Genomic DNA, 13,589 nt, shown 5'->3' with positions numbered 1-13,589 from the left:
TCTGAGTGAAGTTGCTGCTGAAAACTATTTCCTGATGTGGCTGTTTCACAATAAAAGCACTACAAAGATATATACACTGAAAACTTTTACTGTGAAGAACATGTTGGAAAATGAACGTGTTTATCTACAAATCAACTGAGCTACAGCGGAGGTACATTTAGTGGGTTTTTTTTTGTAGGAAGTTGCAGTAATTTCAGCCGCTCCTTTGACCACGAGTCACCGCCACAACTCGCTTCTTTTGATCATGATGGACTTAAGATGGCGAGATGTCAGTTTAAACACACCTACAGGATGTAGACCCGCTGTAATGGAGATGCTCATCCGTTCTTTTCAAGTGCAATCAAGCCAAGCCATGTCAGCAGATAGCCGATCATTGTAAACACCGACACCCACTCTGACACGAGGAGGAGGCGGAGCCCTGTGGTCAGTGGGCGTCAAGGACCACCTGGCCATGCTCATAAGATCAGAGAGGAAAGAGCAGAAGACCGTTTTTTTTCTGTCACAGGTCGCTCTGTTATGTCACTTTTTATTTACCCGCCACTGTGGCCGTTAGGTTGAGCAAATCTACCCGACACTGCACAAAAGCAGCCACATGTGGCGGGTGGCATTTGCTACTTTCCGACCCTGAGGCTAACAAGAAAGAGAGAGGAGGTCGATTCTCAGGTTTGTAGGGAAAACGGATGAAGAAAAATGGACGATGTTTGCAGGCTTTAGCTCTTCAAAGGTCCATCAGGACAGATCCAAACCTTAATGAAAGTAAGGATTTTGTACCCAGATCCTTTGGACTAGACCACACCTGTTTTTGTCAGAGATGTAACACACCTGACCCAATACATGTGAGACCACGTCTGATCCTCTGAGAAGAATGACTGACGGATATCTACTCAGCGTTCAGAACCGATTCAGGTGCTGCATGTGTACTGTCATCATCCCACCTGTTATGTCATCCTCCGACCCGTCTCACCTGACAGCACAGCCTCCACCAGGTCTCCCTCCTGGATCTGAGAGGCCGAGCGGAGCAGCTGCAGCACGTTCTCCGACGTCTGGTCATGACGAAACAGTAGGATCTTCTCATACATGCCGTAGAACACACACTCTGGGATCTGAAGGAAAACACACACAGAGAACAGTCAGACGATTCAGACCGTCCGTGTGGTTAAAAGTCTGGTTAAACATTCGCACACACAAAAAAGGAACAATGCAGGATTTTGGATGTTATCCCTCGTCACTTTGTTTTGGCGTCGCTCGATATCTTGGCTGCCAGTAAAAACAGGAGGGACAGAAATGGGCTCCAATAACACGTTGAATGTACACATATGTGCGCGTGAGTGAGTATTGCTTTGGTATAGGACTTTAAAATATGTGAGCCTTCCCTTTAATGACAGCTTTGCCAATTAACCACGATTTAATTTAAGAGAGGAAGAGGAGAAACGAGGAGCCTTGACTGATCAGCTGACGAATCAATCATTCTGATTTCCATCAGGAGGAGAACGACAGAATCATTTAAAAACACATTCATCATGTTTAAATACTCAGATTGGTCCTCACAAGGATAGTGGGATACATGAGCACACACACGCTCACACACACACACACACACACACACACACACACACACACACACACACACACACACACACACACACACACACACACACACACACACACACACACACACAGGAGTGAACCCACAGAAAGGTAAATGTGCATTTCACTGTTAACAATCGATGCAGACACGCTGAAACGAGCAACACAACGACCAACTGCAGAGTTACTGCTGAGTCTGCTATCGACCGCACACACACACACGCGCACACACACACACACACACACACACACACACACACACACACACACACACACACACACACACACACACAGAAACACACACACAAAACATATAAATAGGAGAAATGGTCTCGTGAGGCATTAATTTCTTCTAAATCCATAAAGCATATTTCTTTTTTTTTTTTTAAAGTTTATTTTTTGGCTTTTTGTGACAGGAAAGTGGATAGAGTCAGAAATGGGGGAGAGAGAGAGTGGGGAACGACATGCGGGAAAGGAGCCACAGGTCGGATTTGAAAGCCTGCTTGGAAGACTACAGCTTCCATACATGGGACGCGCGCACAAACCACTGCGCCACCAGCGCCCCGATAAAGCATATTTCTGCAGCTCATGACAAGCTTACTAGCAGGCTTGTTAGCTTGTTGATGCCAACATGAACAATATAGTGTGTTTACTACAGTCCCCAGAATGCCTTGCAGGGAAGCAAAGGAGCTGCAGGTTAATATTTAGGATAATAGATTTAATAGAGAACATGTTGAATCGAAGAGAAGGAGAAGCAGAAGGAGAAGGAGAAAGGGATCAGCCTTGCGTTTTGGGTGCCATGACAACAAGACTAGTGCTGCTGCTATGGTGACAGCACACACACACATGAACACACACACACAAAACACATGCATAAAGATGTATCTATGAAGTGTGTTGTTGAGGATATTATTGAAAGGCAGAGAAAGAGAGAGAGGGGGGACACTTATAAGGAAGAGGGATGAGAGACTACAGCTGACAAGTGGAGTAGGTGAGAGAGAAAGCGAGAGGGGGGGGGGGGGGGGGGGGGGGGGGTGAAGGGCCATCATGTTTGACAGCCTGATCACCTGACCCTGCTCGTCCTCCTTCTCCTCTCTTACTTTCCTCCCCTTTTTTTAAACTCAGGTCTTCAATGTTTGTTTGACATGATGAGTCGCTCCCTGTTGCCACCCTGAACAGTTATTATCACCGTTTATTACACCAGACCGCCATCTTTACTACAGTTATACTTACAACAGCCAAAAGAGATCACCGCTTAATCTTGGCCCAATTAAATCATTTTAAAAACCTGAACAGATGTTGAAAAAACGCGAGATAACCCGTGATTGGAAAAGGAGATGATGACCACTGTAGAGTTGGCTTCTAAGTCCCAAAACGCCAGAAAAAAAAAAGAAATGAAATGTTCAGGTATTTTCTGACTGAAACCCCGTGGACATATTCAGCATAAAAAGACCACAAATAGATGCTTTTTCTCAGCTGACACGTCTCAGCTGGAGCGGCACAGGTGGACTCCATACGATCGATACCTGCTGCATTTAGATCAGCCAGCTCCACTTCATGCTGGCTCGTTACTCTTATTAGTGCTCCTCCTGCTATGACTCCTGAACACAGTAACAAACCTCCTTCTTAAGAGACTTTGACTTCCCCCCAGTCCTCTACCCCTCCATCCTCTACCCCTCAGTCCTCTACACCTCCGTCCTCTACCCCTCAGTCCTCTACACCTCCGTCCTCTACCCCTCAGTCCTCTACCCCTCCGTCCTCTACCCCTCAGTCCTCTACACCTCCGTCCTCTACCCCTCAGTCCTCTACACCTCCGTCCTCTACCCCTCAGTCCTCTACCCCTCCGTCCTCTACCCCTCAGTCCTCTACCCCTCCGTCCTCTACCCCTCAGTCCTCTACCCCTCCGTCCTCTACCCCTCCGTCCTCTACCCCTCCATCCTCTACCCCTCAGTCCTCTACCCCTCCGTCCTCTACCCCTCAGTCCTCTACACCTCCGTCCTCTACCCCTCAGTCCTCTACCCCTCCGTCCTCTACCCCTCAGTCCTCTACCCCTCCGTCCTCTACCCCTCAGTCCTCTACCCCTCCGTCCTCTACCCCTCCGTCCTCTACCCCTCAGTCCTCTACCCCTCCGTCCTCTACCCCTCAGTCCTCTACCCCTCAGTCCTCTGCCCCTCAGTCCTCTACCCCTCAGTCCTCTACCCCTCCATCCTCTACCCCTCAGTCCTCTACCCCTCAGTCCTCTACCCCTCCATCCTCTACCCCTCCATCCTCTGCCCCTCCGTCCTCTGCCCCTCCGTCCTCTACCCCTCAGTCCTCTACCCCTCTGTCCTCTACCCCTCAGTCCTCTACCCCTCCGTCCTCTACCCCTCCATCCTCTGCTCCTCCGTCCTCTGCCCCTCAGTCCTCTGTACCTCCGTCCTGAGGGAAGTTGTCTGAGGTGGATGTTAAGGCGATGTGTGATGTCCTGTTATATTAAGGTTGCAATCCATTTGATTGGCCTGTTGTTCAGTTCTGTTAGGAGAGTACAGTATGTGCCAGCTTGTCTGCGCTAGCTGTGCTTACAAGGACACAAGTTATTTTAATAAAAGCCTGATCAGAATAAAGACCCGTCAATCAGGAGAGACTGATCTGATCCGGCTCCTTCTGAAGGATGTTTAACTCGATACAAGATGGCTGGTTAATGCCAATTGTTGTTTGGATCAAGATTCATGTGAACACGTGATCCGATTGTGTCGTCCTTGTTGGGGTGAAACTGTTCAGCATGTCTGAAAGTCCTGCAGACCTGAACTCTACTCTAATTCAGAAGAGAAGAAAACAATAAGACAAAGGAAGAATAAAATAGAGACGTCACGATGCGAGAGAGGAGGAGAAATAAATCTTTGTCACACAGCGAGGGGAAGAGCAGAGACAGATAAAATAAAAGAAAATTTAAGATGCAACACATGAAGGTATTAAATTGTTTTGTAGGTTAATCATAGCTGAGTTGACTTGTTAGACCACTGAAGATCCTCAAAGTCACCTTTGACCACGATAGAGTTCATGAGATTTCCAGCTTTCAGTGTCAGGACTCTGGTTGTTGTTGAATGAATCTATCGGTGTGTGGGGTGCTGTCATATCCACAGACTGTAGGAACACACCTGGTGTCACATGTAGGCTCTCTCACATCTTCAACATCTTTGTAGTTTAGAAAGAAACATTTCAGAAAGCGTCCCTGCAGAGACGGAGCTTTTTGTTAAAGAAGATGCAGAACCAGCTGATTGGTGGGTCTCCTTAAAGTCATTTTCTGTCTCAGAACACGCAGGAGCTGCTGCTCTACCTCTCCTCTCATCGGTCCGTGTGTTGGTGGTTTGTGTGTTACAATAAAAACTGCACTGGAACAGATTGAACACCTTACAGCACTTTGAGAACGCCTTTTAAGGATGCGAGATGGCCGTCACCATGACGACAGGATATGCTGCAATGATGCCATTTATAAACCTGTGTGTGTGTGTGTGTGTGTGTGTGTGTGTGTGTGTGTGTGTGTGTGTGTATGAGCACCATTATGTAGTGACATCAGCAGCAGATACATTTATATAGCTGTGTGTGTGTGTGTGTGTGTGTGTGTGTGTGTGTGTGTGTGTGTGTGTGTGTGTGTGTGTGTGTGTATGTAAGTACTCTCCATGTTCTATTAGAGTATGAACTCATTTCTAATATTTTCTTGAATTCGTTCATCGCCCAGGACAGTCTTCTCTCTCTTAGCTTCTCGTATGGACTTTCATTTGATGTGTTTCTGAGAAGGTCTGAATTGTAGGCTAGTACGGGAAGTATTCCAGTTTCTGTTGGTAGAGTGATTTAAGTCGGAGAAGTACAGAATATGAATATGAATAAATAAAAACAACAGAGTTTAGGGCAGAAAGGAGGAGACGAGAAGAAATGATGAAAGAACGACGGACAAAGATGAAGAGCGAGGTGAATAAAGAGACATGAATGGATGAAAGAGAGAGAACAATGACAGAAAACACAAACACATCTGTTCCCCTTCACTTAGTGTGTGTGTGTGTGTGTGTGTGTGTGTGTCCGCGTGTGTCTGTGTCTCATAATGGCCCTTAGAAGGACACTTCACAGGCGCAATCATCATCAGTTGCCAGGCAACAAGAAGGAACAGCTACCGGCAGAAACACAGCGTACATGGCTTTATTATCACTGTCACAGAGGTGTGTGTGTGCGTCTGTGTGTGTGTGTGAGAGTGGACACAGAGTCGCACAGTGACACCGAAAGTGTTGGACAGTGTTTGTTGTCACTGCTAGGATAGAAGTCAGACGTCTTTAACGTCACGGATAAAATGTCTCCATGCTTTAATTTCTTCTTGTCTGGATTATTTTTAAAAATAACATACAAAGCTTTACATTGTCCTGCACCCTGGATATTTAAGTCCTGAGTCAAGGCTGCAGTCAAACGGTGATCAAGCTCTTGCTCTGATTGAACCTCAGCTCTGGAACTGTCTTCCACTTTATATTCTGATTTTAAATCCTGCTTTAAAGGTTAGGTTCACCATGTTCCTCTTAACTCTAATATGTGTGTCTAGTCTGTCTACAAACCCCTAATGATGAGAAAAGTCCATCCTCTCCGTCTTCTGCCTGCTCCACTTTTCAGAAAATGTGTGCTCAAACAGGCCGTTTGGAGATGTTCCCTTCATGACATCACAAAGGGCAGTAGCCCCTCCCCCAGGTGGGTGACACTCCCACAGCTAGGTGTTTGTTCTGCCCTCTGAGTCTGCCTTCTAACTGTAAACAATAGGACATGGAGCGAGGAAGCCAGAGACACCCGAGTCCTTCCAGAGAGGGGGCGTGGTCAGACACAGCTCATTTACATTTAAAGGTACAGACACAGAAATAGCCTGTTCTGAGCAGGGCTGAAATAGAGGGGTTTATAGGCATGATCAAATACAGGATCAGAGTGGATTTAGAATGAGAACCTTCACACACATGTTTTGAGGAGCTCTGAGACTTATTTATACTGAAGAAGAGGAGGAGAATATGTAACCTTTATGGAAGCATGAGAAAGCACCCGTAATGTGTCGTTTGGAAAATGTCTGACCCGTTAAGTTTACACCGAAGCAGTTAGATGACGCGGTGTCTGCTTTCTGTCTATGTCATGGCTGTAGCCTTTAGCAAAGAGCTGCAGTTGTATGTGTGTTTGTTTGACTATGGCAGGGCTGAGCAACACACACACACACACACACGCACGCACGCACGCACGCACGCACGCACGCACGCACGCACGCACGCACGCACGCACGCACGCACGCACGCACGCACGCACACACACACACACACACACACACACACACACACACACACACACACACACACAAAACACACACAGGCAGGATGAAGAGTGTGTTTCTTCTGGATTCATACTAAATACATCACCACTCTACCAAACAAGCCTGCTGTTTACTTCATGAGGAAAATCCAACAACAACCCTGACTCCCCCTGCACAGCCCACCACTAATAAATCAAGGTATGACAAACAGAGAGCTAGCTAACAGTCCAGGTTTGGTCACAGTCACAGTTAGCTGCTTATTGTTGCTAACATGTAACTAAAATAAAGCTCTGATGTGACTGGTTGTAAAAAGTGGAGCTCAGACTCAAACAAATCTCCAAAAGGCTCCAATAGCACAAACACAGCCCCCTAATTCTACATCCCTTTAAACCTTAATATAATGTAAACAATTTAGTTGTATAAACATTCAGCCTGTACAGTTGAAGAGGGAAAGGAGCTCTAGAGACCCAAACTGGTTTTGTACCAGAAGTATTTACAGAAAGTTTTGCAGTTTCTGAAAACCTTGAAGAACATTTAATAATGCTCTCATCAAACATCTGTTTCCACGCACACACCTTCTCCTGTTAATCAGTTCATTTGGTGCTATTTGAGGTGTTAAGTGTCGCATGTTGCGAGCGATGTCACGCATGTTCAGTTTGGTGTGTGAACAGGTGTGGAGGTGACCTGCTGCAGAATACATCCCTCTAAAGACTACACAACAAACTCACAAATAAACAGTTGTGTTTGTGTCTGTGTGTCACACGATGTCAACCCGTTAGCATGGTGGGTCTCAAGTTTCAGGTGTGTGTGTGTGCTGCGTTTAGGTGTAAAGTCTCACAGCGGGGAAATTAGGTGATTTTCACCTGGAATGAGACGATTAGTGGAAGTGAACAGAGATAAATGGACACATCACACCATGAATATGAATGTGTGTGTGTGTGTGTGTGTGTGTGTGTGTGTGTGTGTGTGTGTGTGTGTGTGTGTGTGACTAAAATGTCTATATTAATAGATGTTCCTCTTGCTTGTATTCCAACTAAACAGCTGTTTTCCACACGTTTATAATTTGTTCTCCAGAGAGAGTAAACCTGATGTTCCTTTGATGTTGCATCTTTTACGTCAACATGACACCAGCAGGACGGAGATCGCCTGGCTATAAACATGTGGATTTCTGCTTTGATGTGCAGGATATTTTGACCAAATGAATATTCCTTGGATTTTGGAGTCAGCAATAATTGGACCCTTTGAGGAACTGAAATTCTGCATTTACTTTATTAATGAGCTTTCAACTCCACAGGAAGACACTTGGTCTGAACAGATTCCAATCCATGCCCTCTCCCTTAAAAAACTACATCCTCATTATTTCTCAGTTCTGATCGTTTTCCAATCATATTCTCATCAGTGGCCCGTTCCAGTTCTGTTTGGCTTGCATCTTTATCCTGTCCCAAATTCTGCAACAATCACTGTTTCCATCCATTACTGATCCCGTAGGAATCCTTCCTGGATACCATTTTGATGCTCTCTCATACCTGGTCGTCTCCAGTCCCCTCCTTAAGCCAACCTAGTCCCTAACTGATTCCAGTCCTGACCCATTCTTATGTTTGTCCCTTTGTATACCCGTCACTAGTGTTGTAGTCAAGACCACACTAACCGAGACCAAGACATACCCGAGACCAGAGCGTACCTGAAGTACATCTACAGCTTTAAATTTAAGAGTGCCGTTAGCTGATTAAAGCGTGAACAGAGACATCGACTCAGAGATTTAAAAATATTCCACCCAGAAATGTAAAGACATGGAGGTGTTAATGACGCAAATGGAATTTAATGATTGTTGGTTTGGACTGGCTTCTGTTCAGATTTAGAGAGAGAGAGAGAGCGAAAGAGAGAGAGAGAAATCGCATTCATAACAAAAATCATTGTTGTTTGTGTAACAAGCTCACATTCACAAACTCATGAGTTGTCTAAGTGTGAAAGAGGACATCTATCACATTCATAAGGACACTGACACTGTCTGTGTGTGTGCGTCTGTGTGCTTTTAATTGCGAACGTTTGGCAACAGCTTCAGTTCATAAAGCAAAAGCCAGAAAAACAGAGAAACCCCTGCAGAGCGAGCAAACAAAGGGAAGAATTCATTTTGTTTCCAACGAGAAGTGACTGAGCCCGGGAGTGAGTCACCACACTGACTAACACTGGAGCAGATTTGCTGCTTTCCAGGCGCACATACTGTACATTTTACACATGGAGGGAAATACCAATAAACACGCTGCACACCATCAGGGGAACGTCGTGTGTCCATGTAGTCATCTGCAGCGCCAACATTTTTAGATCGTCCTTTTAATTGCAACTCCTGCAAACATGGAGAACGACACTCGAGGAATTAACAGTAGTACAGATGCAGGGTTCCATATTTGGTGCAAACGTTTATATCACGACCTGAATGCTACATGGAGATCAAATCTGCAGGCAACTCTGATTTGTGTCTCCTGAATTCCTCCAAAGGACTGAGGGACCAATTCACTAAGAGTCGATTGCTGCTCCTAATTCTAGCTCCTTTTACTTTTTATTAAAACATCTTCTTGGTTTTCATTTAAAACGTACATTTTTCTGTGATCTGTGTTCACGCTGGTCGCTCCTGTAGTCCGTCTGACAGCAGTCAAACACCACTCCCTGCTCGGTAAAAGCTTTGAACCGCAATGCATGATGGTATATATTCCTTGGACGATCATTTGTACACTACTTTTCTTAATGCATCACAGGATACGATGGGCGGCTGTGGTTCAGTTGGTAGAGTTTGTCATCTCTCAACTGGAAGGTCAAGGGTTTGATCACCAGCTCCTGCAGCCACATGTCCAATGTGTCCTTGGGTAAGACACCTAAATCCAAGTTGCTCCCGCTGCTTCGCCAATGGCGTGTGAATGTGTATGAATGGATGAGTTAATACTGATGGACTATTTACTCAGCAGCCTCTACCATCAGTGTGTGAATGTGTGCTGACGAAGCAGTGGGAGTAACTTGGGGTTAGGTGTCTTGCCCAAGGACACATCGGACATGTGGCTGCAGGAGCTGGGGATCGAACCCTTGAGCTGGTTTAGAGACGACCGACTCTACCAACTGAGCCACAGCCGCCTGCAATTAATGACTGTGTTGTGATGTCTTGTGTGGAAAAGTTGTGTCTTTGACAAATGTGTCTTTTTTAAATCCATTACCAACAAAGAGCTGTTTGAAGGTTTAGCTCCGGACGTTAGCCTCCAGCTGAAAACACTGGATGGCTCCGCTTCTGTTGGAGTGGAGTTCTGTGCTTAACGGTCCATCACGAGGGTCCATCAGGTCACCAGAGTTAAATCTGCATCATTGACCGATCATGACTGTAACAGCATCGCCTATGGCCCTGCACATTATACATACGTTATTGAATATTCCGCCCTCACATACATGCAGTCGTACATGTGTGTGGAAAATGGGATCAAAAAGCCGGGTGACGCGTCGGAGGTTGCTGACAGACGGTTTTAACAGGACGTTGTCAGATGTTTTCATGTTAAGGCCATGGATCTATTTGGACCTCATCGCTGATGCAAAGTGTGATGTCATAACGCTCAAAATCTGCGAGCTCAGCCTCTTCGTTTCCTCCACTCGCACAATGACGTCTCCAAATTTAACCTTTGAGGAGACATGAACAAATAATCCCAATTTTACTGTTAATGTTTTTTAATTTTTTATTCAAAATACTTCCACCACTAATGATCACATCTCTTAGTGGTCACGCTCTGACTTTTATAGTGTTTCGAATCTCCCTTTTCCACTTTATTACTCAGATGTTTTTCACTCATATTCAACCCGAGGTTATTTAAGTGTCTTTGTACCATCTTCAAGGTAATCTCATTTGGTGTTTCTGAGTCTTTTTGCAGATATAAATGTTTTCTTTGTGTTCCTTTTGCGTCTTTGTTTAGATGGTCTTGGTCTCAGTGTGATAGTTTATTAAGGCCTGAGCACGACTTTGGAGCGATGGCGCTGCTGGAATGAAAGGATTCTTTCAATCTTTCTTTCTTTCTGCCAAATGAATCGGGATTTTGGGGCTTTAACCACCACCCAAAACTCACCAAATCTGGCATGCCCATTAGGCCGGGGAAAAATATATATATATATATATTTATCAAATATTTTGGTGGTTTCGCAGAGAATGACTTTTGCAAAAATGGCTTCAAAGCGCCCCCTTGAATTGACAAATTTAACTTCTCCATAACCAACCAATCAAAATCAAGATGCAGCAGGACTTCTGATATCAGCTTCCACAGGTTGATCTTAAAAGTATCAAAAATGGGTAGGCGTATGTTTCAGGTCAAGACCTTCAAAAAGGTCTCTTATCGTCATGATGAAAACCCAACAGGATTTTTCATGTTATCATGATCTTTTAGTTTCTTTTTTGGGTCATTTTGTGTTTCAATTTCTAGAGAACCTAAAGTTCTCACATGTAAGTGGCCAAAAAACAAAACTATTCTACTGCAGAGATTACGAAACCTTTGAAACCTAAAATATCTAAGGGAAGAACTTGGGCATAATTGGCAATTTTATCAGGGAAGGTGCATTTCAGAGGCAAGGCTTGTCAACAGGCAAGGCAGGCAACTGCTTGGGGCCCCAGACCAGTAAGTGGCCCCCTGAGGGCTCCCAAACTTTAACTGGCCCCATCTGCCAGCACTCACTCTCGTTGCCCTGCTAAGCATCGCAGACATTAATGCTGTGAAAACAGAAGTGTGTAAATGAAAGTCAAACGACAAAATGAAGAGGAATTATCCGTCTACAGGAGAGAAAAAAGAGGAGGAGGAGGAAGTGTCAGAGCAGTGGCAGACATGATGGTTGGAGGGCCCCTCAATTGATTTTTGCAGACTCTAGTATCACCACTGCGTCTTTTATCAAATGATTGCTCAGAAAATCTACAATGTTGAACTCAAACGGATTACAGAAAATGTTGAGGATCAAACAATTATAAAATATAATCCAGCTTTGACGGGAGCGGCCATATTTCAAGTTTTCTTAGTCAGCCATCCCTTTATTTATTTAATATAACTTATTATTATGATGGCTTTTTGATGTTTTCTCGTTGATCTTCATACATCTTCATCTGTTTGATTTTGTCTTTGGAAATCTTCAGCAAACCGATCAAAGATGTCGAACATTCATTCAGGGTCAAAGTCGTAACTTTGAGGTCAAACTAATGGTCTGCTTCTGCCTTTAATGCATCAACATGCATGCAATTAGATCATGCAATAACTCTAACTTCTCGAACTGTAACTTTTGGCTCAGTATTTAAACTTTTGCATGAGTTAGAGGGTCTGATAAGGACTCGGTTTGCAGGTTCGGTTACCTTTTGGTCCACGATGGAGCACGCCACCTCCCGGACCTGACTGAGGCTGAGCTCTGCGGCGTCCAACAGCACCGGCTCCCGGCTCAGACCGATCTGGATTTGGAAGGAGATCACACCATTACCACCTCCTCCCCCTCCATTACCGCCACCTCCACCTCCTCCTCCCCCTCCTCCTCCTCCCCCGGTGCCGGTGTTGGTGCTGTTTGTCCCCCCTGAGAACGGGAGCGGGCTGGGCGCACGGATCAACGGAGGCGCACTCATAGGAGCCGTTTCCCCGGAGCTTTCCAATCTGCCAGGAAACAATCAGCAGTCACGACGATAATGGATGACCACACGGGGGATTGACCGTGGAGATTAGCGGTCCAGGTGAAGCGGACAGAGGAGGGATTTTAAACGGTGGAGAGGTTAAGGACGCGCGGAACTCCTCGGAGCGTCAGAAAAGCGTAAAAAGAAGAGTTTCCGAGTGAAAAAACGGCCGATAAACTCATAAAACTACGAGAAAGGGCGCGTTAAAGCCGTGAGGACACAAACACAGACAGGATGTGGGATTAAAGGAGCCATAATGACTACATGACTGGACCGGAGAGCAGCGTGGAAACCGGTGATGGTGACAGAGCCGCGGACGTCAACAGTGGCTGGAGAGGAGGAGGAGGGGGGAGGAGGAGGGGGGAGGAGGAGAGGAGAGGGGCGAGGGAAACCTCCTGGACTGCTGAGGATGATGGAGGGATGATGGAGGGATGATGGATGACATCTTTACTGACGTTTTTACATCATTATATGTGTTTGTCTTCTGGATAATCTGAATATCATTTCACAAGGGGGAAAAGTTTTTAATTATGAACTTGTGAACTTTATGTTTCACATTGCATTGATCAGATATGCTGTTTAAAGTGTAGCCTATCATTATATCGTCTGCAAATTGGTGCATTCCCCCTAAAAATGGGGGGGAAATAAATGTCTCAGTGAACTCTAACTTTGTTATCTGTTCATCAGGTATATTTTTGGTGTTTTTATGCCTTTATTTAAAAGCTAGGACAGTGGTTAAGTTAGAAACCAGGGAGAGAGAGGGGAATGACATGTGGGAAAAGAGCCACAGGTCAGGGCGCCTGCCTGGCGTACCACAGCCTCCGTACATGGGGTGTGCGCACCAACCACTAGGCTACCACTGCCCCTTAGAAATCTTTTCTTTTTTGTTTGTTAAACGTCACTTTCTACACATCCACGTTTCTTTAAACCTGACTGCTTTTAGCTTTCAGACACAAACAGTCAGGGATCAGAAAACTAAACAATCATCCATCACTCCTGCAGAGACACAAACATGAACCTAACATGAAACACACA

At 45.3% G+C, this 13,589-nt stretch overlaps 1 protein-coding gene across 2 annotated transcripts in view; it reads right to left on the bottom strand.

Annotated features, from left to right (window-relative positions):
- The window catches only part of prkd1 (protein kinase D1), a 50,675-nt gene extending 37,825 nt beyond the window's left edge, over positions 1 to 12,850 (bottom strand). For both annotated transcript variants that reach the window (XM_020641987.3, XM_065966551.1), the window contains exons 1-2: positions 12,249 to 12,850; positions 965 to 1,103 (exon numbers count right to left, since the gene is read on the bottom strand). In XM_020641987.3, the coding sequence (XP_020497643.3) occupies positions 965 to 1,103; positions 12,249 to 12,509 (400 nt within the window). In that variant the 5' untranslated portion in view covers positions 12,510 to 12,850. The remainder of the gene's footprint in view (positions 1 to 964; positions 1,104 to 12,248) is intronic.
- Positions 12,851 to 13,589: the final 739 nt, after the last annotated feature.

The sequence above is a fragment of the Labrus bergylta genome, chromosome 18 (genome assembly GCF_963930695.1).
Source record: "Labrus bergylta chromosome 18, fLabBer1.1, whole genome shotgun sequence".
NCBI classification, from domain to species: Eukaryota; Metazoa; Chordata; class Actinopteri; order Labriformes; family Labridae; genus Labrus; species Labrus bergylta.
Note: the sequence above shows the minus strand (reverse complement) of the source record. Positions and strands in the feature narration are given on the sequence as shown.